Source organism: Perognathus longimembris, chromosome 22 (assembly GCF_023159225.1).
Source record: "Perognathus longimembris pacificus isolate PPM17 chromosome 22, ASM2315922v1, whole genome shotgun sequence".
Taxonomy (NCBI): Eukaryota; Metazoa; Chordata; class Mammalia; order Rodentia; family Heteromyidae; genus Perognathus; species Perognathus longimembris.
The window spans coordinates 14748604-14775839 of NC_063182.1; the positions used below are offsets into that span (position 1 = coordinate 14748604).

The following is a 27236-nucleotide window of genomic DNA, read 5'->3' on the forward strand; positions in this document are numbered from 1 at the left end:
AAATAAAGGTATTCACAGGGAAATGGTCAGAACTTGAACAAATAAATGTTGAGCGAGACAAGCCTAGAACAGAGAGAACAAAGGGGCATTGTGTCCTTGATATATGACAGTTAGGGTGGAGGGGGCGGACAGTAGAGACCAGGTCTGCAAAACAAAAAATTTCTTTTCAATCGGTATTTCTACGGGTTTGGGTCAGCGACCTTACATTATGTATAAGCAAAAACAACTTCAAGAGAAGCGACACAGGAGGATTCTATTGTTGACGTTACATTTAAAGTTCTAGGTGAATTTCCTTTGGTGTATGCTACGTGGTTACTGTATATGATTTTGGTACACTGGGTATTGTATATATGCCTACCTGATCTAGGGAAGGGAAAGAAAAACGAGGGTGTAAGATACCACGAGAAATGTACTCACTGCCTTATTATGTAACTGTGCCCCTTTTGCACAACACCTTGTCAACAAAATTCAGTTAATACAAAAATGAACTCTAAGAAAAAGAAACAATTTTTTATTTGCCGTTGTTGACATTTTTGCTTTCTTTTCCTTTTGTCTGCATAGTTTCTTTAAGGTCTGGTATTTCTTACCACATGGTTCTAGAACACTAATTTCAAGCTTTGCACATTACAATCATCTGGAGAGGTTTGTAAAACTCCTAATGCTTAAAACCATACCAAAGACCAATTAAATCAGAATCTCTGGGGTAAGAAGCTGGTACCAGTAGTTTTTATGCATCCTCAAGTGAAGCTGATGTTCAAGTAAGGCCGAGAACCAGACTTCCAGAATCACTATGTGTCATCCCTGGGCCACTCAGACCCACATTAAAGCTATATTTCTTTTTTTTTTTTTCAAATTTTTATTATCAAACTGATGTACAGAGAGGTTACAGTTTCATACGTTAGGCATTGGATACATTTCTTGTACCGTTTGTTATCTTGTCCCTCATACCTCCCTCCCTCCTTCCTCTTTCCCTCCCCCCCCCCCCCCCACGGAGGTGTTCAGTTCACTTACACCAAACAGTTTTGCAAGCATTGCTTTTGTAGTTGTTTGTCTTTTTTCACCCTGTGTCTCTCAAATTTGGTATTCCCTTTCAGTTTTCTACTTCCAATACCAGTATACACGGTTTCCAAAATACTCAGATAAGATTACAGAGATAGTGTAGGTACAACCACAGGAAGGTGATACAAGAACATCATCAATAATAGAAGCTACAGATACACATAGGACGTTGAAAGTAGTTACAACTGTGATATAACAATTGTTTCCATAACATGGAGTTCATTTCACTTAGCATCATCTTATGTGATGCTTGTGATGCTCTGCTATGACTTGCCTAAACCTGTACTAATTATTCCCAATAAGGGAGACCATAGAGTCCACGTTTCTTTGGGTCTGGCTCACTTCACTTAGTATAATTTTTTCCAAGTCCTTCCATTTCCTTACAAATGGGACGATGTCATTCTTTCTGATAGAGGCATAAAATTCCATAAAGCTATATTTCTTAAGTGGCAATCTGTATAGAGAGCACAGGGAAGATATATATATTTATATTTATATATATATAGATATATATGGAGTCCATATATATATATATTTGGACTCTTGCATGATTTACTTGCTCACTAAGTTTGAGAGAGTCTGGCTTATAGAATTAACCTTATATTGACCTGCAAAGTCATTGCAAAGGGACTTGGAATCTCAGTGTTATGATTGGGAATTGGATACAAGTCTATTGTGGAAATCGTTTTAGAGACCTTAATTCTGATTTGTCATAATAGTTTTCGAGTGCTAGTAATAAGTACAGGTCAAATCTTCACGAAGTTTATTAGAGCAAATTGATTACCCAGTAATTGAGCTAAAATGAAGAAATCATCTAACTAAAATTGTAAGGGGTAACATAAAATAATAACTATAAGAATAATGTTAAAACAGAAATTCATATATATATATATTCCTAATGATCCATGTTAAATCTCTCCCCAAAAGTTTTTTCCAAACTCTTGTAAAAGTATATATTTAAAGTACAAAACATCAATCAGTAGCAATTTCTCCTATATAGTTAATATGGGAGATTTAGATACACCTAACTCTTTACAATTTTTGAAATGTACTCTGGAACACCTCATTACAATTCAACAAATATAGTTTTCTGGAAAGTAGAAAACAGAGTTATGAATCCCAGGCTTTGGAGACTTGTTATTTCTTACACAGAACACAGTGAGTGAACCCTCAGTGTTTCTGACACTGAATTATTGGATGGGAAACCTGGTGAAGCACAAAACCATTAAATATGAACTGGGGCTTCATCAATCGATCAAGATAGAACAGCATCAATCACTAAGTCCAACCCTGAGTTCTTCCCCTCTTCTAGTGCTTCTCCATTGTAGTATGCATATTCAAGCTAAATGCTCAATCTTTACCAGTAGTCTTAGTTTGGGGCATGTAAATATCATATGGGTTGTTTTATATCACTAAGTACTAAAGATTAAGACATTGACAAAACAAAAATCTTTCAGTAGAGTTAACAAGTTCAACCTAATAAGAAAACCATGCAATTGCTGCATAGTAATTAACTCAAGTAAGAATGATTATCAAAACAGTAAAAATTATTGGTTAACTCTAAGAAAAAAGAAAAGTAAAATGTGCAATTTAAAAAGCAAAATGAATTGTGGCCTCAATAAATAATTTGAAGAAATTAGTTCATTATGCAGTAATATAAAATTAAGACCAAGGGGGTTTAAAATAGTTAGCTGAATGTATAAAGAGGAAAACTTGAAATTCTATTATTTTTCTAGCTTCCCTCCTTGGTGGGAAACAAATAAATTGGTTACGGTTTTATTCTGAGCTTGTCTGTTCTTGTGACCATTTATTTTACTTTCTGGCCTTTGACTGGTGTTAGACCAGCATTCCTTCCTTACAGACAAAGGAAGTGAAGCTGGGTAGCTGTGCTCCCATGTATAGAGAACGTACATAATGCTTTGTCTAAGGAGAAGATAGGCAGAATCCTGGAAGTGAAGAAATAGTCCTTCTCTAAAGCATTAGATTGTTACTAGGCAACTAATAAAATATGAGTACATCTAGCATGTCTGAAACATAGATCCTGAAAAGAAAAAGAACCAGGTTACAATGTATTATAGAAGCCCCAATTCCTGAAATTATTTATCTTCAAACCAGCATCAATTTTGATGCTTATTGTCCTGTAATGTATATTGTTTTTATTTTCATGTATGTGTTTATTTTATATTACGCTGTCATTTTCAAACAGAAATCACATGGTAATTCTATGTCAAGTATTAATTATCATTGTAAAATGTTTATAAAGTTACAACCTCATGCTATTTCCATTATAATAAAAAATATAGGCAATGGAAAAATATCTAGTGACTATAATATCTGCTGATTATGCATAGCACCAAACACCCTCTTTCTTTATCAGTGAATATGAAAATGATACAACCACCATGGGAGACAGTTAGGAAGTTTACTTACAAAGTGAATAGTCATTTTCCGAACAGCATAGCCATTGCATTTCCTAGTGTTCACATCAGTCAATTGAAAACATATGTCCACACAAAATTTAAATGTTCACAGAAACATAATTTATCCTCACCAAAACTGAAAAGCCACACTGTATATCAAAAGGTGAGTAGATGGTTAAACTGTGATACAACCACAAAATGGAAAGTTATAAAGAAATATGATTCCAAGTAGGTAATATGTTAGAAAAGACAATATTGTAGAAGCATTAAAAATGTCAACAGTACTCAAGAGTTTAGAGTAGGAGTAGAAAATGAGCCTGAATCTTTAGTAAAACTAAAGCCACTCTAAAAACAAAGTTTATATATTTTACTTATACTTCAAAAATTAGGTAGATATAGCTAATACTTATACTGGCATTGGGAAAAGATTGCAATTCATAAAGCAGTAATTTCACAAAGCATTTGTAAAACTATACACTCTGTCACTCTTGTATCAGGAATTTAAAGATCTTTAAATATCTATGTACATTCACAAACTTAATTTAAAATATTCTGTCATAAAAAAGACCACTAAACTAGGAATCACCCCTTCATAAACTGTCACACAACTGTCAGGGTGCAAGCACTAGCGGGAGGGGAGAAGATGAATGAGACAATAGTGAATAGGCTCAGATATTGAAACTGAATAACAAAAGTTTCTGAAATTTACTTAGGAAAGTGGGATAAGGGAGAGTGTAAAACCAAGATGCACTATAAGCCTGTGGAAAAGTATTACAATGAACATTCCCTGCATGTCTTATACACAAAATATAAATGATAAAATATAAAAAAAAACACAAAGTAAAATTTCCCAAAATTTTGGTAAGGTATATTGTTTATATTTTCATGTGTGTGTGTGTGTGTGTGTGTGTGTGTGTGTGTGTATTTTATATTACCCTATGTCATTTTCAAACAGAACTCACATGGTAATTCTATGTAAATCTTAATTATCATTGTAAAATGCTTATAAAGTTACAAAATTTCTGTGTGTAGGAGGCTTTGGGAAACCATTTTACAATTTATAGTGTAACTTCTTGTTTCAGTTAATGTGAGTGACACTCGGTAATTTTTACTTATTGCAGACTTTCAGGTGATGTGGATATAGGACCACAACTTAAGTAAGAACATTCTGTGGAATACAATGATAATAAAACTCCAATGTAGAAAAAAAACATCTAATAGTCTCTGCAAGAGATTTAAGAGCCATTTTTGTACTTCTCTAACCTGAAGAGCTTCCAGGGCTCCCCAAACTTCTGTATCTGTTTTCCCAGTACATAATCCTTCTCAATTTCATGTATAAACCCAAAGGATTGATAACCTTTGCACAGAGAGAAAGTTACCCCTTTAGTCATAACATTTCTCTGTCTTATGTGACACAAAGGTCACCCGTTTCTAGTTCAGTTCTTACTTTATATATCTTCAATTGCAGGAAAGCCAAATGTCTGGATCCAGGTCACTTATTCAATAACTGTAAGGTCATGTCTCAAATCCAGATTTCGGTTCCCAAATCCACCCTTTTCCCTTCATTCTCTCTTACTACTTACTAATAAAGATAATCTTCACATGGGAGAAAAAAGGTAGTTAGAATATTACATTCTATTTCTGAATTGAATCCCTCAGATTCAGGCTTCTCGTTCTTTTGAAGAGATAGTTTCAGTAAGGAGAAGACATATGTGTGCTTCAATAGAAGACTCAAAATGGAACAAAAGTATGTGACTTTCTGAATTTTTTTACTAATGATTTAAGTATATGACATTCCATCTTGGAGGATGGGGACAAGATTGGTTTGTTCCACTTTCCCAACCCGCATAATCTTCTATAGTCTTTTTTTCTTTTTATTCTTTCTTTTTAAATTTTGGATGTGGGACTTGAACTCAGGGCCTAGGTGCTGTCCCTGAGCTTTCTTGTTCAAGGCTAGCGCTCTACCACTTTGAGCCACAGCTCCACTTCTGCTTTCTACTAATAGTAGTTATTTCACAGACATTCCTGCCTGGGCTGGCTTGCAACCATGACCTCCAGGTTTTATCCCCCTAAGTAGCTATGATCACTGCCATAGTAGCGAGTGGCTATCATATTCTTCATGAAACAACTCATGGCCACCCATGAGTGGGAATCAGGGGAAAGAGGAAGCTACAATGCTAAGAAATTCCAAAATACACCTCACTCATATTAGGACAAATAATGACCTAATGTCTTCAATGTGACTTCTAAATCACTGATGGTAGCTGAAAATAAGCTGACATTTACAATAGTGAGAACACAAACTTTAAAAGTGTGAAAAGATGTACCACTGCACAGATGAAATTAAGACGAGGTTTTCCAATCTGTCTTAAGGGAAGGTGCCAACTTCATACTGACTTCACAGTTGGTCCACGTGGGAGGCTAATTAATGTGTACTATTAAGTGAAATTAAGGGCCTACACAGGCTTTCCAAATATTGTTCTAAGCTCTTTAAGGATTTCCTCTAACAATAGCAATCTGCCTCTGTATTTGATCAGTTTTTCCAACATGAAACTATGCACTAATGAAATAAAGTTGATGAAGCTAGGATGACTTGACCTTGAGTGTATGTCCTGTCTTTGACACTTAGGCAATAGTCCATCATGACATTCGGTATTAGGTTCTTTCTTCTGAGGAATACTCTCTCTCTCTCTCTTTCTCTCTCTCTCTCTCTCTCTCTCTCTCTCTCTCTCTCTCTCTCTCTCTCTCTCTCTCTCTCTCTCTCACTGCATTGTAGACAAATAGTGAAGAATGGAATTGATTGGTGTAGCCAGATTATTCCCCACTGGACACTGCATCTGATAGCATATCTCAAATTATGCAAGTGAATAAATATGGATGCTTTGCTTCTCACAAATTTAGCCAGCAACAAGACACTAAAGATGTTGGGTTCCCATCTTAGTCCTTCCTGAGCTATTTCAAGATATCCATATCTGGATATCATACAATGATGATGCCCTGAAGGAAAACCAGTAACTTATGGATAAGATCTGAAAAAAGTCCATAGCCTCTCATTTTTGTTGTTGATTATATGATCTTTAGAACCATTCTCCATCAGGTTCAGAACAATTTTAAGGAGCACCAGTGCTTGTGTACTATAATACCTCCTCTAGAAATGGGAAAATACTTAACCTGGAAAGCCTCTGGAAAAGTACAAGATACTGCCAAAGTCCCAGGGCCAGAGCACTATATTGGATGTCGATGATTGGAAATCTGGCCTTGGCTGACATATTTACATTTGCCCTACTAATTCCTAGTAATTCGTGATTGTCTTAAGTATCACTTTAGTATTCATGGCTCATATATTCTCTCTTTATCCTTCCCACCACATGCTGTTCTTCTCCCTGTGCTCAACCCCTCATTCGCCTTTAGCATTCAGCCCACATCTGGCCACCTCTCTAAAAACTTTCTCCAACAGCACCGAATTCACTGTGCCCTCCCTGCCTGCTGGGGTCCCACAGCATTTAAGGTCCCATGTCACTCATTTAACACTTATGTTCAGCTCTACTTCTAAAATAAAATCGTCGCAAGTGGACTTATTGACCTTAAAAAAAGAGTTCAGATGATAGTCCTCTTGAACTTTTAAAGATTTTCTCCCTAAAATGCCAAGCACAAGTTAAAAAAGCTGGCTTACAGAGAGGGCAAGGGGGCCAGCAAGTCAGTGCTTTTTGCTTTGGGGGGGGTATCATTTCGGAACCTAATGACCAGAATAATTTCTAAGACATAAGGTAACATAGCTTTAGGATAAGTGTGAAAGAGAAAGACAAATGTCATTTTAATATCAAGAGTAACACTTTCAAGTCTCCTTGAACAGTAATGGTGAAGGCCACCAAGGTATTACTAGCCACAACTGCCACCACTTGCAGGACTGAATCTTAGTGCTGGAAGTGGGATACATTCACTGGAAGAGAGCAGTAGGAGCCAAATGTGTTGTTCCATGATTCCGGGATGCAATTACAAACCAGAATGATGATGATGTATGTGCATTGGATAAATAATAATCAAGGTATATTGAAAAGCAGTAACTTACTGTGCTGACAGTGAATCCCAGTAAAGCCACGGGGACATTTACAAACGTAGCCTATGAATGTGTCGCCACGGTAAGCTTCACTTATTTCACAGGTTCCTCCGTTATGGCATGGATTTGGAGTGCACGGACCTAAAAGAATAGGAAAAAAATACGACATGAAGAATATGCTGAAATGTAGGTACTAATTCAACATTTTGCAACTGACAATTACATAAAAACATGTTCAGGATAGTACTGGTTGCAGGAACGCTGAAGACCAACATCCTGGGATTGAATCTGGGTTTAATTACTTCTTAGCAATGTAATTTGGGAGGATTTATTTAGTATCTCTATAATACCAATTTCCTGTTCTGTTAAGTATTAATATTAGTAAATATTAATATAATAATAATATTAATATTAATAAAACTTATATTTTGCAGTTATGCTACAGATGAAAGAGTTTATACACATAATCTGTTCACAACAGTGTTGATCAGAGATGATGTGCACACACAAAACATTAAATTATATCAGAGCTTCTGAATTGTAGGATATCTTCCATATTTTGAAAATGTAATACTAAATGTAAATTTCTATAATTATAAATGATCAAGCAGCTATTGACCCTAACTGCAAGTAGCATATACCCTTCAGTACATAGAATCAATGAAGCTGATACCAGCTTGCAATCATCTTTTGGACTACTTATGATCTGAGTTGGAACATGCCTTGGAGAAACTTGTTTTGCCACTGAAAGTAGTAAGTCCCCAAAAGTTGCATATTTGAAGAAGAGGAATGGATAATTATTTCTAGGCTTTGAGAGAGGAAACTTGATAGAATGATTAGAACCTGTGTCAGGGGGTAGATTTGTGTTCAGAACTCCCTTTGAGAAAGCAGCTGCCAGTACTGGAGTCAGCTGACAACATCTAACTTCTGCACAGTGTGGAATCTTCTGTAACAGTGTTCATTCCAGGTCAATCTCCCTAGGCAGTGTGACTAAGCACAAGTTGCTTGTCAAGCTGGGCCAGTCCTGGCCTAGTTTGCTACTCTGGTAAAAATTAAATGCTCTTAAAAAATGCTAACAGTCTGAGGCATTTTCTGTGCAATATCCTTTCTTTTCTTCTTTCAGAAATAACAACTTCTGTCCTAGTCTGAAGGCTTATCCTACTTACCCTTGCTCTCATTTATCTCTTTTTCTACCACAGGCTTTCCTATCCCAAATAAACCTTTTATTCTACATCATGTCTTTTTTTTCCCCCTCGAGTCAGCTAATTCAACTATGGCAGAATCCAGAGTGCAGATTGTGAAGAGAAGAGATTCCTGTAGAAGGAAAAAAAAGCTCTGCCTAGGAGATATACATTAGCTACATAATAAAAATAAAGCTTTCTCTAATTGAGTCTTCAACTTTGTTTAACTGTAGAGACTAGAAAACGTTTATAAGTCAGAGAAAACTCATTAATGAGGAATTTAGGAAATAAATATTAGAAAAGAAATATGAGTTCTATGAAAATAAGTGTGGATGGTCTATGAAAATAAGCTATGATGAGTGAATTACAGAGTCCTGGAAATTACTTTAGAGAAGACACAGTTGAGACCAAAAAAAAGACGACAATATGAAATAACTAGCTAAGGCTTCTCCATACAAGTATATTGCAGAAGGAAAATTGTGAGTGTCTGGACTGTAAAGGAAAACTTTAGCAAGGCTTCCAATGAAGAAAGAAATTTCATACTCTCACTTGGAATGGTGCAATAGGCTATCAACAACCAACAGCCAAGAAGGGCTTAGAATTTGTACAACATTGCCTCATGTTAGAACAACCTTATCCATGTTTCCTTCCTTCATAAAGTTTGAATACAAAATTACACTCTCTTTAGTTTAGATGCAATCCCTGTAAAGTCTAATGACGATTCACCAAGGAGGGAAACACTGTGAAAACTCTGTTTGTTCCTAGGACTACACTTTCTGATATATCTGGATCATTTTTGTTGTTGTGGGTTGTGGGATTTGAACTTAGGGCACAGGAGCTGTACCTGAGCTGTTTTGATCAGGGCAAGCACTACTCTATCACGTGAGCCACAGCACCACTTCCCATTTCCAGTTTTTGAGTGGTTAATTGGACATAAGAATCATTTCAAGGGGACTTTTCTGCCCAGACTGGATTTGAACCACGATCCTGAGGTCTCAGACTCTTGAGTAGCTGGGACTAAAGGCATAATCCACCAGTGCGTGCCTACATTTGGCTCTTAAAAAGAAATCAGGAAACTGTATTTTTTTTTCTGCAGATATCTCTATAACTATTAAGGAGGATGAACAAATCTAGCAATCTAATGTACAATGTGAGGAGTAAGGCTGATAAAATAATAGAAAGGTGTTGTAATTAGTAAGATTCTAAATAAGTGGAATTTAGCTTCTACTCTAAATATATCCATTAGCATAGTCTTTAAATTAATTAATTAATTAATCTTTTTATCACAGTAGCTATTTTACTAACAACATATATCCGATTATATCTTGATGTGAACCTCAAATATATATTATAGAATGTATTTTAAAGACATATTTATATGAGTTGGCAGTTTCACAACACACAGCAGACACCAATTAAATTATCTAACACCTGCTGTTGGGGTGGTACATTGCCAGTATTTGGGATAGAACAATGTATTAGATCTCTGACCAGTTTTGGAGCAATTTGAAACACATTCTTCCATTGTTAAAAGATATAAACCATCTACAAATTCAAGCTCCTATGCTCTTTCTCAGTATCCACTTATTTTCTTCTGCTTATTTTGTTGTTTTTTATCTACAAAATAAGAATTCAGTCATATCTCTAAAAATACTGAACATGAAGGAAATTTCTTTTAAGGAATTGTGCCTAGTAGAGAAAAATAGCTATTGAAACTAGAACAGATGAAACTGTTCCTGTTTTCCTTAGAGATTGGAGTAATTTATATCAAAGAAAAAAAATCTAATCATGTCTCTGCTCACATATACTTACAGAATTCCATGAGAAAGAGATAAAAATAATTTAAATAACTGAAATTGGGCTCTCCAAATACAAAAGGAGGAACAAGGTATACATAATATTAGCTGCTTTGACATGTGAAAGAAAGTGCTGGAAAGAAATTATGATATCCCAAACTCAGTGTCAAGATTGTACAGGCATTATGTGAATTATATTTGCAGATGTATCAGCTCAATATGAAAACCTACTAACTACAGAGGCTTGAGAGACATGATTGGGGAAATCAACTAAAAAAGGCTGTTGTGTTTGTCTGGCTCATCTTGGCAGAAGACTTGATATGCATACCAGAACATGGAGCAAGAGATAACTGTGTTATTTAAAGTCCCACACTTTCTAGGTTCCTGCTGAGAACATAGGTGAAGACTGTCTAGTAGTCATAGTGCAGACTTTAGGATCACTGAAACTGTTGAGTCAGCAAGTCCAAGCTAATTCAATTTATATCCCCAAATATATTTCCACCTCTGCTGACATATTTGTTTTAGAAAACTCAAGATTTCAGAAGTTATGATTGCTGTTATTTTTCCTATTTCAAGAAATTCACATGATTTTCATTTAAAGGTCAATTATGATGTAAAAGAAATGGAATGAGAATTTAATCTTTCCGAAGTTCCTTGTGTGCTATGAATATGAAGTATATGATTTTTTAAAATATTACTTTTAAGACTATATCTTGGCTTTAAGATAAAGAAGCCAACACTGATAGGGTAAGTATTATGTATTTTAAATACACTCTGTCCAACTAAAAAGTCCACACTCTTCTCAGTAAGCTATCCTCTTTTCCATGTTGTCAATCTGTACATTTGCATTAGTTATGACTGGTGTAATCAGCATGAATTCACTACACCCGTCCATCCAAATTATTTCAATGTCTCTCCAACTGGAAATATTTTAGAACATTTGGAGCAATTGAGTCAGAGCATATTAGATACCACAAATAGAGGTGAGATCTGCTTTGCTAACAGTACTGTAGTATTGGTAGTGTTGTGTTAGAAATAGATTGTTAAACACAAGGGTTCCCCTCCCCAGCATTTTGTGGTACTTATACATGATATTGAGATTTAAATGTCTTTTACACATTCTTTCTTAGTGCATGGGGCTGTGAGCTGACATGAGTTGTTTCTTATCACTCCCTCTCCTCTGCTGCTGGAAATATCATGAGGAAAGGGCCATGGTAGGCACCCAGTAGGTGGTTAGTGCACTTTGAGTAAACAAATTTATGTCAGTCATGTGTTATCATAATTTGATCTACTGCTTTAACCCCATTGTAATCTGAAATTTATAAGACATCAATATCTTTTGGCTTTTCCTTCACTAATTAATGTGAGTACTTTTAGAAACACTTGTAAAACTTCCTGGTTTTAAGCTCTTTAAATTTATAATTAGGTTTCAGCTTTTATTGTCTCTAGTATGGTTTAGGGCCCAAGAGTTTTAAACTGAATTGCAAATAACAGATTATTATATTGTATTCCTTTGTATAATAATTACATGCATGTTTATTCTCTTGCAAATATATAATTAAGAAAAATGTAACTTGTGCAATCTCATTAACATTACTTTAATCTCTTAATTTAACAATTCCATAAATAAATGCGTTCATTTAAATCATAAGTAAAATGAAATAGTCAAAATATAAGTTAGTACATAAGAATAGCATAATAAATTAAGTATAAGGTATTCAGTCATGAAATGTTCTTGATAATCAAAGAAGTTTTAGGGTTTGACGTCAACAGTAGCAATGAATATACAGGAATACTTCCCTGGTTTCATAGCTCAAGAGCTAAAGGGGCACTTCACATGAAAATAGAAGAATCTGGAAAACTCCTGTTTTGTGTCACCATTTTAATCCAACAATCTTGTTTACTTTGATACTCAAAATCTTATTTTAATCTCTTGGTACAATGATAAATAATAATTGCCACTTAAAGCATATAATGTTGTTCTTACTATACAGATCAGAATGAAATTACCTGCCACTGACTGACATAGTGTTTTACCCTATAATTGTAGATTAAATAACATTTATAAATAAGGTATCAAATGTTAGACATTATTTTAGCAACTTTTGATAAATGTTTGAATGGAATTAAAATTGTCAGCAGCTGAAAGAGCATATCAGAATCTACTTATTCATTCAGTTTATGCGTTTCACTTTTAAGAGACTTTTAGTAGTTCATTTTGGCTATGAATATAATATGCATGACAATAATACATTTCTTGTTTATTATCAAAAGTGAGTTTGGACTCAGGACTTTGTGATTGGTATGTACATGCTCTACTGCTGAGCCATACCAGCAGCCCTGCTTTATATGACTTATTTAGGAGATGTGGTTTCCATTCCTCATCAAGCACACACATAGATATTATCACTTTAATTTATTATTTTAAAAATAATAATTACTTATTTATTGTCAAAGTGATGTACAAAGAGGTTACAGTTTCATATGTAAGGCCATGGGTACATTTCTTGTACTATTTGTTACCTCCTCCCTTTACTCCTCCTCTCCTTCTTTCCCTTTCCCTCCATGAGTTGTTCAGTTGGTTTACATTAAATGGTTCTGTAAGTATTGCTTTTGGAGTCATTTGTCTTTTTATCCTTTGTCTCTCGATTTTGCTATTCCCTTTCACTTCCCTAGTTTGAATACCAGCATATACAGTATCCAGTGTGCTCAGATGAGATACAGTGATAGCGCAGGTACAACCACAGGAAGAGGATACAAGAAGATCACCAACAAAAGAAGCTATGGTTTCACATGGCATGTTGAAAGTAATTACAACAGTGACATAGGGGCTGGGAATATGGCATAATGGCAAGAGTGCTTGCCTCGTATACATGAAGCCCTGGGTTCGATTCCCCAGCACCACATATATAGAAAACTCAAGTGGCAGAGTGCTAGCCTTGAGCAAAAAGAAGCCAGGGACAGTGCTCAGGCCCCGAGTCCAAGCCCAGGACTGGCCAAAAAAAAACAAAAAACAAAAAACAAAAAATCAGTGACATAACACTTGTTTCCACAAAATGGAGTTCATTTCACCTTAGGATTATCTCATGTGTTCATAAAGGTATAGCTATTGGGCTCTTGTGATCCTCTGCTGTGGCTAACCTAAACCTGTGCTAATTATTCCCTATGAGAGAAACCACCCAGAAATACAACAAAAACAAAGAAAGGTTGGACAAATGGGACTGCATCAAACTGCAGAGCTTCTGCAGGGCAAAGAACATAGCTTGCATGATAAACAGAAAGCCCACAGATTGGGAAATGATCTTTACTGGCCATACAATGGACAAAGGCCTCATATCTAAAATATATGCAGAACTAAAAAAATTAAATTCCTCCAAAACAAAACCTCAAAGAACCAACAGCCCCCTCAACAAGTGGGCTAAAGACTTAAAAAGAGACTTTTCTGATGAGGAAATGAGAATGGTCATTTTATTTTTGTTTTCCTGTATTTGCTGAGATGACAGGTATATGCCTTCCCAGACCAGCTGATATAAGATCACATGGACATTTTTTCCTGGCTATTCTGGATTTGTGATCTGCCCAATTTCAACCTCCCATGTAGTTTAAGAGGACAGCCAATGTATTCAGCTGTGGGGTGAAAGGCCTTTCATAAGCTTTTCTGCTTGTGGTGGCCTGAGGTGGCCTCAAACATTGATCCTTTGACTATTCTTAGGCTATAAAGTGGTAGTATTATAGGCACAAGCCTTAGGCACTTGGTTTCATTTCTTCTTGTTGTTTTTTTTTTGTTGTTGTTGTTTTTCGAATGTTATAGCTTTCAGAAATTAAAATCTGAAATTTCCCATTGGCATCTTATCAACCAATGTCTTTAATAATCTATGTTCCTAAATTTAGTCACCAAAATGTGATATGCTTGAGGTATTTCATATTATTTTTCTGTACCATATCAGTACTCATATAGATTATTTACACCTGACTTTGAAAGAGAAGAAAAAAAATACCCATAAGGCAAGGTTTGAAATAAATCAGTATTAATCAACCATTAGGACTTTAAAAAGTGGGGGGAAAACACTTATAATTCCTTTCTATTTCAAAAGTCTCTTTTTATAATGTTTGCATCTTTTCAAATTATAGGCATATGGTAGGTAGTGACTATGAGCTATAGATTGGATTCATATTCATAATATTCTAAACTATCTTAGTAGAAACAAACTCTAGTATCACCCTTAACAATAAAAGTATAAGTGGACTTTAAAGATACAAGAGACATCATGGAGCTTTAAAATCAATAATGCTCTAATTCAGTTGTAGGTAATCTTTAAGTCACTCCTAACACAATGGGGACAGTACATGATCAATATTAATGAACAACTGAATTCACCAGCATGCTTCCCAGGCATTTTAATGCAAGCTCATATAAGTATGTCAACAAGATTAATTGCTCACAAAACCCATAGATCTATGCAATTTGCTGGTTCTGTGAATCTACCTCCTTACAAACACAATAATAAAATTAAAATTATTTTTGTATGTATTACAACCTTATCTTCTCACATATATAAAGGCCCCAAATCTCAAATACCTTACAGTATATAGGCAGATCTTTAGAAAGTAGATGAGTTAACACTCTTCTTGATGATGCATTCTTAGAGTGAATAAGGGTGCTGAATTGTGTACTGCCAAAATGTGTTATAAATGGAATCCTGTGTTAAACTTTTTTAGATGTTTTTGCTGTGACAAAGACCTGAGGAAAGTATTTTAAGAGGAAAAAGGGTTTAGATTTGTCACACTTTCAGAGATTCCAGTCTATGGGGTCGTGGTTTCATTTCTGTGGGCCTATCCTGATGCAGAGAGGTCATAGGAGATCAGAGCTGCTCACCTCCTCTGTGTGTCTGGGAAACAGAGCAAGGCAGCTAACGACAGTAACCAATCTGGTATGCCCTTCATGGATATGCTCCCCCCATCTCCCTCAATGATTTTCTTCCTCCAAATAGCCCTGACTTCCTGACAGTCCACTCAGCATAAACTCACCCATGGATGAATCTATTCACAAAGGTGTACCTTCATGATCCAGTTTCCTTTGAATGAACATGGATGGATCTATCAGCTAGAGACTATACCTTCAATGAGAGTGTTCATATGGGTCAAATCTAATCTAATTTCCCTATTACTCTTGTAGGAAGCGGATATGTGGACACATAAAGAGACATTAGTACTTAAAGAGTACAAAAATACAATGTTTGAAAAGAGACATTAGTGCTTTTCATCTTATCATTGCAATTACAGTAATAGGACAATGTGAGGGCATAGTAAGATGGTTACTGTCTATAGGCCATGAAAGGAGATCTCAGAATAAATTCAATTTGCAAACACCTTGGTCTTGTCTTGAACTTTCAGGTCCTAACTATGAGATATTAAATCTTTGTGGCTTAAGCTACCTAGTCTTAGGTACATCATTATGAACATTCTAGAAAGTTAAGAGAGAGTAAATACCACCTTCCTATTTTACAGGAACCAGAAAATGGAGAGGATTGTCCCGCTTCAGAGGTTGTTTTCTCTTGTGAATTAAGTTGATTGAAGTAATTAGAATATTAATTTATCACTAGAATTAACTGACAAGATGTTCATTTTTACAAGATCTTAAGGAAAATCATTTTCACTTGGATATTTTCATAGAGCAATAAGAGATAAATGTTGATTGCAATCAAGATAATTCTCCAAATTAGGAGCAGTGCCGAAGAGGATTCCAGAAATTATTGCCTAGGTGACCTCAAGAGAAATCTGGCAATGCAAGACTAAAGGTAGTGTCAAAGAACAACATTTTGTTGATCTTCACTCAAAACTTGTGTTTAAAATTGAGCTGGATGATATCAAAGTGAAAAACTTGCTGAGAATGTCATTGGATATATTCAGTTGACAATCACATGGAATCACTGTGGCACAGAGGTTGATATACGTACTTTCCTCATTGAATAAATGCCTTATTAATAATTCTTATTAAATATGGATGTTATTTAAAATGAATAATAAACATAAAAAATCTGTTATTTTTAATAGTATTAAAAGAAGTGCTGTATTTATATATTAAATTAGTTCCTATATTTTCCTGGTCTATTCATGTTGATGACTAGAACTAAAACAAGCTATGAACTATTACTTATACAATAGAAATTCTTACCTCCAATATTTTATTACTCAAACAGAATTCTGTATCAGTATGCTGTAATCAAAGATATACATATATATTTATATATGCATACTATCAATTTTTAGCTATATTTAGATCTTTATATATGTATTTGGGTATGTTAGATGTTATAGATATTAGATATTTAAATGTGTTTAAAATATTTACAGTTGCATTTTGGTTGTATGTTAGTTAACCAGTATTTGTTGCTTAATTCATATGATATCATTACTTAAAGAACAATATTAATGTCCAAAAGTGGGGCTGCTGAGTCATAGGGGAGTTCTATGTTTGGCCATCTGAGGAATCTCCACAACACTTTCCAGAGTGGTTGAACAAGTTTACATTCCCACCAACAATGAAGTAGGGTTCCCTTTTGGCCACATCCCCTCCAGCCTTTGTTATTGGTAGTTTTCTTGATAAAGGACATTCTTATTGGGTGAGGTAGAATCTCACGGTTGTTTTGGTTTGCCTTTCTTTTATGGCCAGTGATGTAGAGCACTTTTTCATATGTCTCTTGGCCATTCTCATTTCCTCATCAGAGAAGTCTCTTTGCAAGTCTTTAGCCCACTTGTTGAGGGGGCTGTTGGTTCTTAGTTTTGGAGGAATTTAATTTTTTTAGTTCTCCATATAGTTTAGGTATGAGGCCTTTGTCCGATGTATGGCCAGTAAAGATCTTCTCCCAGTCTGTGGGCTTTCTGTTTATCTTGCGAGCTATGTCCTTTGCCATGCAGAAGCTCTGCAGTTTGATGCAGTCCCATTTGTCCAACCTTTCTTTGATTTGTAGCATTTCTGGGTCTTTGTTATGGAAGTTCTGTCCTGTGCCAAAGAGCCCAAGTGTTTCTCCTACTCCTTCTTTTAGTGTTTTCAGAGTACCTTTTTAATTTTAAGGTCTTTGATCCATTTGGAATTGATTTTGGTGCAGGGTGATATATAAGTGTGGGACATGCCAGGGCATGTTACATCAGAAAGAGGTAGCTGGCCCCACCTGTTTCCCAGCCCCGGGGTCAAGTGTGGCTATTATGACAGAACCCAGAAAGGCGGTTCTAGCTGGCCCCACCTCCCAGCCTTGGGACCACGTTTGGCTAAGAAGGTACCTGCTGGTGAACCCAGAGGCAGTCCTGTGGACTGTGATGGAAAATTAGGCCGTCTCTTAGGATTGGTCCCTGGCCTTTCCACCCTTGATGGACAGCTCAGGCCTCCCCTTACAGTCCCTAGATAGGTGCATGTACACCCCTCCCCTTCCTGCTGATCTTTGACCTGATTGGCTCCTGTGACTTATTTAATAGCGGGATCTACCTCAATAAAAGAGACCTTGCACTGACTCAGCTCCCAGGCAGGTCTGATTGTCCACAGGTGAGGGAGGACTGGGTGAGGGCGGTCTGTCAACCCTTTCCTTTCTTGGCTCCTCTGGTCAGGGCATGCCTTTCCCATCTCTCCTGCAGGTCAGGGGGGCGGGGGGGGGGGTAAAAACCCCGACATATAAGGATCTAGTTTAGTTTGTTGCAGGTGTTGAAGCAGTTTTGCCAGCACCATTTGTTAAAGAGGCTATCTTTCTTCCATTCTATTTTTTTAGCTCCACTTTTGGGCATCTACCCAAAAGACCACAAACAAGGACACACTAAAGCCACCAGCACAACAGTGTTCATTGTAGCACAATTTGTCATAGCTAAAATATGGAACCAACCCAGATGCTCCTCAGTAGACCAATGGATCAGGAAAATGTGGCACATATACACAATGGAATTTTATGCCTCTATCAGAAAGAATGACTTTGCCCCATTCATTAGGAAATGGAAGGACTTGAAAAAAATTATACTAAGTGAAGTGAGCCAGACCCAAAGAAACATGGACACTATGGTCTCCCTCATAGGGAATAATTAGCAGAGATTTAGGCTAGTCACAACAGAGGATCACAAGAGCCTAATAGCTATGCCCTTATGAACACCAAATATGATGCTAAGTGAAATGAACTCCATGTTATGGAAACGACTGTTATATCACTGTTGTAATTACTTTCAACATGCCATGTGAAACTGTAGCTTCTATTGTTGATGATCTCTTGTATCCCCTTTCTGTGATTGTACCTGCACTATCTCTGTATCTTATCGGAGTGCATTGGAAACTGTATATACTGGTATTAGAACTAAGAAAGTGAAAAGGTATACCAAAATCAAGAGACAAAGGATAAAAAGACAAACAACTACAAAAGTAATACTTGCAAAACTGTTTGGTATAAACCAACTGAATAACTCATGGGGGAGAAGGAAAGAGGGAGGGGAAAGGGGGGAATGAGGGAAGAGGTAACGAACAGTACAAGAAATATAGCCAATACTTAACGTATGAAACTGTAACCTCTCTGTACATCACTTGACAATAAATAAGAAAAAAAAAACCTAAGGAAAAAAATATTAAAAGAACTCTAACAATGAGCCCAGAAATAATTATTCTATGGACAGGAAAAATAATATATAAAAACCATTTGTAAGTTAATGAATACCAGGATTAAGTGCATCCAAAAATCCTTTGTCACTGAGATAAACATTCCATAAGACAAAGTGAAATGTCAAGGAAAATGCCAAAAGTATGAACCATCATAACTAAGAGTTTTATATATCTGTTGGCCACTAAAATAACTGTAACCCTATGGAAATATAGCTATATGCAAACTCTTATGAAGACATCAAGTAATAAGTGAGTCCAAACTTACATATAAAACAGGAATTCTACTTGTTGACCAATCTAAGATAATTCTCTCAACATTTCACCTCTGACAGGAAGTTGTGTCCAAATCTCTACAAATCTCTAAAATGATTGTAATATATTTATTGCAAAATACAAAGTTGAGGATACTTTAGCTACCAAGATGTTTTTCATCTTCTTCATGTCAACAAAATGAGGCACACACACACACACACACATACACATATGACCACATTTTGTGTATATATATATGTATATATATATATATATATATATGACCACATTTTTTGTATACATTCTTTTCCTTTTAATTTAATTTTATTGTCGAGGTGATATACAGAGGGGTTACAGTTACATTTATAATGTAGTGATTACATTTCTTGTCAAACTTGTTACCATATGCATTCTATAACCAGGCATCCCAAGTTCTGGGAGTATCCAGCAATCTCACTACTTCAGATGGTGTCTCTAGGCAACTACAACATTTCCATATCCCTCATCAATCTTTTCATGACAGCTCTTCACCTTTTCTCAGGCTCCTACTCAACATGCTGCCTGTGGTGCACATTTAACATCTTCAGTTTTTAATTATTGCATGGTCTCTTGCCTCACTCAATTACAAATTAGTTATGCAAAAAAAGTCCTGCTCATTATATTTCAGTACCCTAGTGCTAGATACTTTATTATTGCTTCATACATGTAAGACATCTGATGAAAAAAATAATAATGCTATGAATTTCAGCATGATCATCATCTATAACAAAAGCCTAAAGTTTGGATATTGGGTATATTTTTATCTGAAGCTATCTTTATTCATTGTCACAGATTTCAAAAACCTAATTTTAAGTCTGACACCAAGCCAGATTTTCTTTCTTGAAATGCTGTAGCAATTTGTAGACTATCAGATTGTGAATAACCTTACAATTATAAAGTAATGGATGTTTAAAATAGCTGCATTTTTGCTATGAAACTAGCTTTCTTTCTCTTAAAATTGGCACAGTGATTTTGATCTTGAAGGTAATGACAGGAGGTACAGGGAAGGATTTATATTTCTTCTTTTGGAACTGTCCCATGACTGCCATCTTAATCATGAGGAAGAGACATCATGTCAGGAGCTGTTCCAGCTGCACTTGGATGGGAAGAGCACATCCCCAGACTTCACAGCTGAAAGCATTGATAGCACAGCTGGACTGGTGAGTTACTGTTTGGATTGCCACCTCAGGTTGTGCATGTGGCTTCTTTGTGGCACACTTGAGAAAGCACAAAACAAAGCAGCCATGGACTCTGGCCAGCTGGCCAGCTGTTCCTTTACCCACTGTGATAATTTGGTCTTGTAGAATTTTGTTAAGTGAGCATTAAGTAATGGCCATGTCAAACAGGGTACATAATGACTGCTTCTTAATCACTGGATGAAATCTTTGGGGATGTTTGGCCAAACACTGAAAAGGTCATCAAAACCAACCAATATAAAACAAAAGAAAACAGAAATCAATGATACAGATGCAAAATAGGAACACTTTACTTGGTTTGCATTTTTACTTTTCTAATAATCCATTAAAAATCACAAACTACATTAAGTACATGAAAGAGAATGGATCTGGCATGATGAGGCTTGTTAAATATTGTTATAAAGTTTTTGTTTCCTTACACATATGGTAATATAAACGAACAAACCAAGGAAGAATTTTTAAACAATGAACACATGTGACTGAGCTTTATCATCCTTACTGGACTAGAGACATGGTTAAGCGCTTGTTACCAAGCTTTTATAATAATTCACTAGAAAAACAGTGCATAGTTATTGATAATACTTTCTTTTTTTAAAGATCAGATAAAGTACCCTATTCTGTAAAAACAGCTGTTCTCTTATACTTTATATACAAAATCATTTTATTCCTGGAAAGGTTACTTAAATGAAGCATTCAAACTGTTATTGTGACATTTCTGCTAACTGTTGTCTGATTCCTATACATTCCAAAAGAAAAATTTCTGTTGGCTCATACTGCTTATCATTCCAAAGTCCATGTATATGGATTAATTCTATATTGGCAAGATTACCTCCAGTGCTCACAAAAATAAGTCCAAATGCTTCACTGAGTTAGCTTCCATTAAATCTCTTATGTTCATACTCCCAAAGTTCTACTCAAGTAGTTCCCCCAATTCACAGTGTCTTTCTTTGCTCTCATAGCAATGCTGGGAAAGCCTGTGGCTTGGAAGACATGATCATGAGTATTCTCTTCCAACAGATTACTCAAGAGAAGATAAAAAGTAGGCAGAGAAGAGTGTGGTCCAGAAAACAAATGTTTATGGTCTTTGTTATGGGTGACCATGAATGGCTATGAATGAGTCACTTGTTTATGTGGAAGCTGGAGACAACACAGGAAATGGATATGAAGCCAATATGAAGCCATAGTAAATGCAATCATTAAAGGTCCAGGTAAAGCTGCAGGAGAGGCACAGCAAGAAAAGAAATTAGCTGGAATATGGAATCTTTGTGGCAATATAAATGTTGACCATGTAGACATGTTACCATTTGATATCGATATTAAGCCCCTCAAAGTGTGGGGCTTCTGTTTTATGTTTCTTTTACTACTCAATCTCTATTCCATCTACATCCTAACCTGTGACAAATATTTGTTAAATGGCCAACCGAACAACTCATGGGGGGAGAGGGAAAGGGGAGGGGGGAATGATGAAGGAGGTAACAGTACAAGAAATGTACCCAAGGCCTAATGTATGAAACTGTAACCTCTCTGTACATCACTTTGATAATAAATAAGAGAAAAAAAAGAAAAATAATATTTGTCAAATGGATGCAAAATTTTTATGCTTGCATGGATTAAGTACATTGTAAACACACCTTAAGAAAATGTTTTCCTTTGATACTATTTTATACCATAAAGTTAGTCTGATAGGTTCTTTTGCTTATCCGTATAATAACTTGCACATAAATACAAATTGGAATCCATTCAAGATGTCTTGTTTTGGGCTGGGAATATGGCCTAGTGGCAAGGGTGCTCACCTCATATATATGAAGCCCTGGGTTCGATTCTTCAGCACCACATATATAGAAAAAGGCCAGAAGTGGTGCTGTGGCTCAAGTGGCAGAGTGCTAGCCTTGAGCAAAAAGAAGCCAGGGACAGTGCTCAGGCCCTGAGTTCAAGCCCCAGGACTGACTGGCAAAAAATTTTTTTTTAATTTTAAAAAAGACATGCAGAGTATATTTGTAACAGATACTTTAAAAAATAAAAAGGTCTTGTTTCCACTAGAAGATCTATATGACCATAAGAGGAAAAACAAAATATGGGAACCAAAAGGGCAATAGTTGATCCAAAGGAAAGAAAAAAAAGAGCATATTGAAAGATGCTTGTTCTGATTTTGCCTACAGTCTTTTCTGGGCCATTTTTTATTTTGTTTGTGATCTGACTCACTGATGCAATTCGTGAGCTCAATGTGTGCTTGTTTCACTACCCTGAAGCCTGTTTGAGGATACATCTAAAACTGGTGCCTGTGAGATTGTTCTGAGTACAGATCCAGTTTACACTGCTTTCCCATGAGGATGAGGAAAGCTTTGCTCACAGGAAGAAGCTTGCATAGGAAGAAAAAGAAAACACTTAATATAAAGTGCTTCTCTTTCTGTGACCTAGTAGAATGAAACGCTGGCAGTTTATATATGGGAATATACTAAAAAAGAATGTAACAATTTATTACTATTGAAAACACATTTAAAATGTTGGACTATTACATGCAATTTACATTCTAACCATTACATTCTAACCCATTAACATATTATATTATTGTCATGATGATTTTTTTAACTTTTCCAATACTATGCATATATATTTGTAAATTCTATGTTACATTAATCATAAGAATATGGATGGGTAAATTTTAGATGGGGCTATAGTAATTGCTGCAATCCTTATTAAACAAGTCATTTCTGCTGACAATTTTGTGGTGAATATGTTAAAATTTGACTATAGTTTATAAAATGGCAAGGTTCAATTTATGAATATTATTAGATATTGAAGCCTATCTTATTTGATCAAAATTATGAAACAATTAAATATTCTACTTTAATATAGCTGTATTTGGACTCTGGAACTATATCTAAATACTACATTAAATAAGTACATAGAAACATGAAAATAAATGGCAATAATCCAGGTTTCATTTCAGTGAAATTTAATATTTATAGTGTTTACATGTTCTAAGCAAAATATGCTAAATAAAATGACCAGGAAATCACCATCTGGTTGACCTGGTTGGACAAAAAATAAAAGAGCTGAGCTATACAGTACAATATGTCTTGTGGTTTTTTTCCCTCTCCTCTATCCTTTCTTATTTCAAATAAATTTCTTTGTGATTAGATGTTATTATAGTACAGAGAAATAATAAGCAAAATTGAAACCTTTATTTAATAACTAAATATCATAAGCAATTAAGCAAGTTATCATATTGTATTTAAATATGGATCTTTGAACTATCAATTTTTAAGATCAGTATAATAAGGGCAAATTATTTTCAGATTAATCATTCCTACAAATGGAAGCTTTTTCACTTGGTTAATAAAGAATAGTTTTTACATAATTGTTTTGAACAAATATTCAAAAGTAATATATGAGTCTAATTGAACAATGATACAGAGATTTATAGATGACCACCTATGAATTCCCAGATATGGTAGTTTCCAATGAAGCTGCTAAATAATGTCTGCATGTGAAACCCTAGGGCTCTGTGGGGACTGTGACTGCCTGTGGGAGATTTGACAAACACTTGAATAATATCTGTGTAAAATCCTGGTTTGACTTTCCCCTTGTTTACTTACCTCTGTAATTCCTGGCATTCTGAATCTGTTAAGAAACTGTGTAGCTCAATGCTTCCAGATTTGTGGTTACCAAACTCCCAGGGTGGGCTCTCTTGTGTATTTTTCCTCTAACTTCCTTAAAGTAGCCCCAGGCCAGTCTGATCTTAACAAAGCATGAGGTGAAGAATGATCTTCCGTTTACTCAAGTCTGTCAGTTAACCCATTCTCACTCCATGGTGGTACTGAATTGTTACTTATTTCCTATTAAAGTTACTAAATATGAGACATCACTACATGGGCAATTCCTCACACCAGGAAGAGGTTGCTCATAGTCCACAATTAAATAGTGGATTGTGATACTTTGGTAGTTTCTATAGATAGTTGTAGTTCAACACCAGAGTAGCAACTAGTACAAATATCTCTAAAATTTTTGATAATAACAAAATTGTTCAAGATTTAATATCTTCTAGAAGTGTGCCACAGCCCACTGACTTTTTGTATCATATTTTATATAGTTAAAATTTGACTAAAGTTCATACAATGATATATATTTTATCCTGAAATAATTTAAACCATATCCTCTGTGTGTGTGTACATGTATGTGTATGTGCACACATACTGTTTCTTTATTTGAGTGCTCTCCTCAAACATTTTTCCTTGAGACTAGTGCTCTACCAGTTGAGTCACAGCTTCATTTCTGGTTCTTTTGGATGGTTTGTTTGGAGATAAGAGTCTCAAATATATATATTAGGATTACAATATTGAGGTGCTGACACCCAACTTAAACCAGGTTCTATGGAATACATCTTAAGACTCCCAAAATTTCTTTTATTTGTATGCCAGAGAGAAACCAGAGAAAGCTCAGTTTTAAATTAACGCTTTCGTCAGGAGCTATCTTATCCCACCTATTGGACTAAAATGGATATATTTTGATTTGTACAACTATATCTAGACTTTACAGTCTATAAAATTTTTATTACTAACTGACAGTAATTGAACAATGAATGTATATCATCAACCTCATTCCAAAATACGGTTCACTCTATATTCAAGATATTTTCTCTGGAACAGAAGTTAAATATTATTATCTGCCTCTTGTACTACAAGTGCATGGAATACTTGATAAACATAGACATAGACACGAGTCCCCGAGACTTCCAAACTCTCTCTTTGGTTGTTAACTAAAGTCCAGAAATCACATTGTTTTTTACAGGGGTTCATGATGACAGTGGGCGTGTTATCACTAAGAACAGTCAGTTTAATGGCTGGTGCCAAGGATGAATTGCATATCTTAAAAGCAAAGGCAAGGAATTTCTAAGTCCAATTAAAGTAGCTAAGCAACAATGAAAATATCCATATATCCAATGGTTTACATTGGGGCTTTGAAGCTATTCAATTTGTAATCTTAAGCCTGAGCTGTGAATCCCAGCCTCTGTATATTACAGGACAACATTTAGTAGCTATGAAGGAAGGTCCACAGTTTTCAGTATATCTAGAAATTGATCTCTTCCTAGAAATGGCAGCATGTTCCACAGGAGGGAAATTGCCATTGATGAAGATAATGAAGATGAAGAAAGATAAGTTGATGATTTTGATGACAAAGAAACTGAAGAAAAGCACCAGTGAAGAATACTCTTGGAGATATTCTAGTAAAAAATGCACAACAATCAAACAAAGATAGTTAAGATTAAAGAGCAAGATCAAAATGAGGCCCGATAGACTAGGGGAAAATGGGGTGTGGCAAACTTACAGCAAATACAGGACATATTCCATCATGTCCTTCTCTTAAGATTAAGGGAACAAAGTCATTTAGGGAAAAATGAAACAGGGTAACTTAAGGAAACTGAGGCCTGGTGAAGGCAACTCAGAAATATGGTAATGAGAAACAGCAGTGCCTTCTTTGCTTCAGAGACAGCAGGATGCATTTCTTCTTGTCTCACAGGATGTATGCCTTCTGCAGAAAAATGCTTCCCCAAACTTAAGCCACCTCCTGTCCATAATGCAGTTATCAGGGCACCTCTTTATCTAGAGATAACTATCAGGTTTATGGCAGCATGTATTCTTCCCTGGAAACCCAGAAAGTAACACCAGGTGTGAATAGAGCAAAGACAAAACACTTATCTGTGTATAAGTTTGAAGTCAACCCCCCTGCCTTTACCATATAAATATCCCAACAGCAAAGGAGCTGTGTGTCTCTCTGCTAGCTCTCTCTGTCTCCATGTGAGAGCACCTAACTCTGCTAGCCTGTGCCTCTGCCTTCCTGCCTGTCTTCTTTTTGTCTGTTTGTCTGTTTTCCTGCTTGTTTATGTTCTCAATAAATCTCTGCCTTGTTTTATTCCTATTGTGTCTTGTCTAGAAATTCTTATTCTGAAATCGATTGAAGTCAAGGACCCTAAGTAAAGCATTCCTACATTTAAAGGGAAATTTCACTAAACCTCACCTATATCCGGTGACATAAAAGTCACAAATTCATTGAGAAAGAAAAAGACAGAGATAGAGAAAACTTTTTAAGCACCTTAAAGACTTGCTTGCAAACAAGTATAGAAGGATGTTTCTCTTCCCAAAGCAGAAGCCACATTCATCACTTATGTAAAGAACAACTTCCGAATGACTGACCGGGAAATGAGTCAGATCTCTGGCAGTGGACACAGTCTATTTAAGTAAATGGTTTAAGCAGCTTGTTGAAATTTTCTGTCTTATTTCTTTTCTGTAAGGGTTGACATCTGGCTATCCTTTTTTATAATATAAAGTGAGAAATTTATCTACACTGTTTTTTTATTTTATTGTCAAGTTGGTGTACAAGAGGGGTTATAGTTGCATATGTAAGGTAGTGAGTATATTTCTTGTCAAACTTGTTACCTCCTCCCTCATTTTTCTCCCATCTTCCCTCCTCCCTTACCATGTTTTATAAACTTGTTCAGGTTTTATTGTCAAGATTGTATCGTTCAGAATGTTTGGACAGTACCCTCCCAACCATTTGCTTGATTTTAAGTACATATGGGCTGTTATAAGAAGATATAATATTATAG

The 27236-nt window shown here is 35.6% G+C and overlaps 1 protein-coding gene across 2 annotated transcripts in view; it reads right to left on the bottom strand.

Annotated features, from left to right (window-relative positions):
• The window catches only part of Edil3 (EGF like repeats and discoidin domains 3), a 413819-nt gene that overhangs the window by 217997 nt on the left and 168586 nt on the right, over positions 1 to 27236 (bottom strand). For both annotated transcript variants that reach the window (XM_048331381.1, XM_048331380.1), the window contains one exon: positions 7549 to 7677. In XM_048331381.1, the coding sequence (XP_048187338.1) occupies positions 7549 to 7677 (129 nt within the window). The remainder of the gene's footprint in view (positions 1 to 7548; positions 7678 to 27236) is intronic.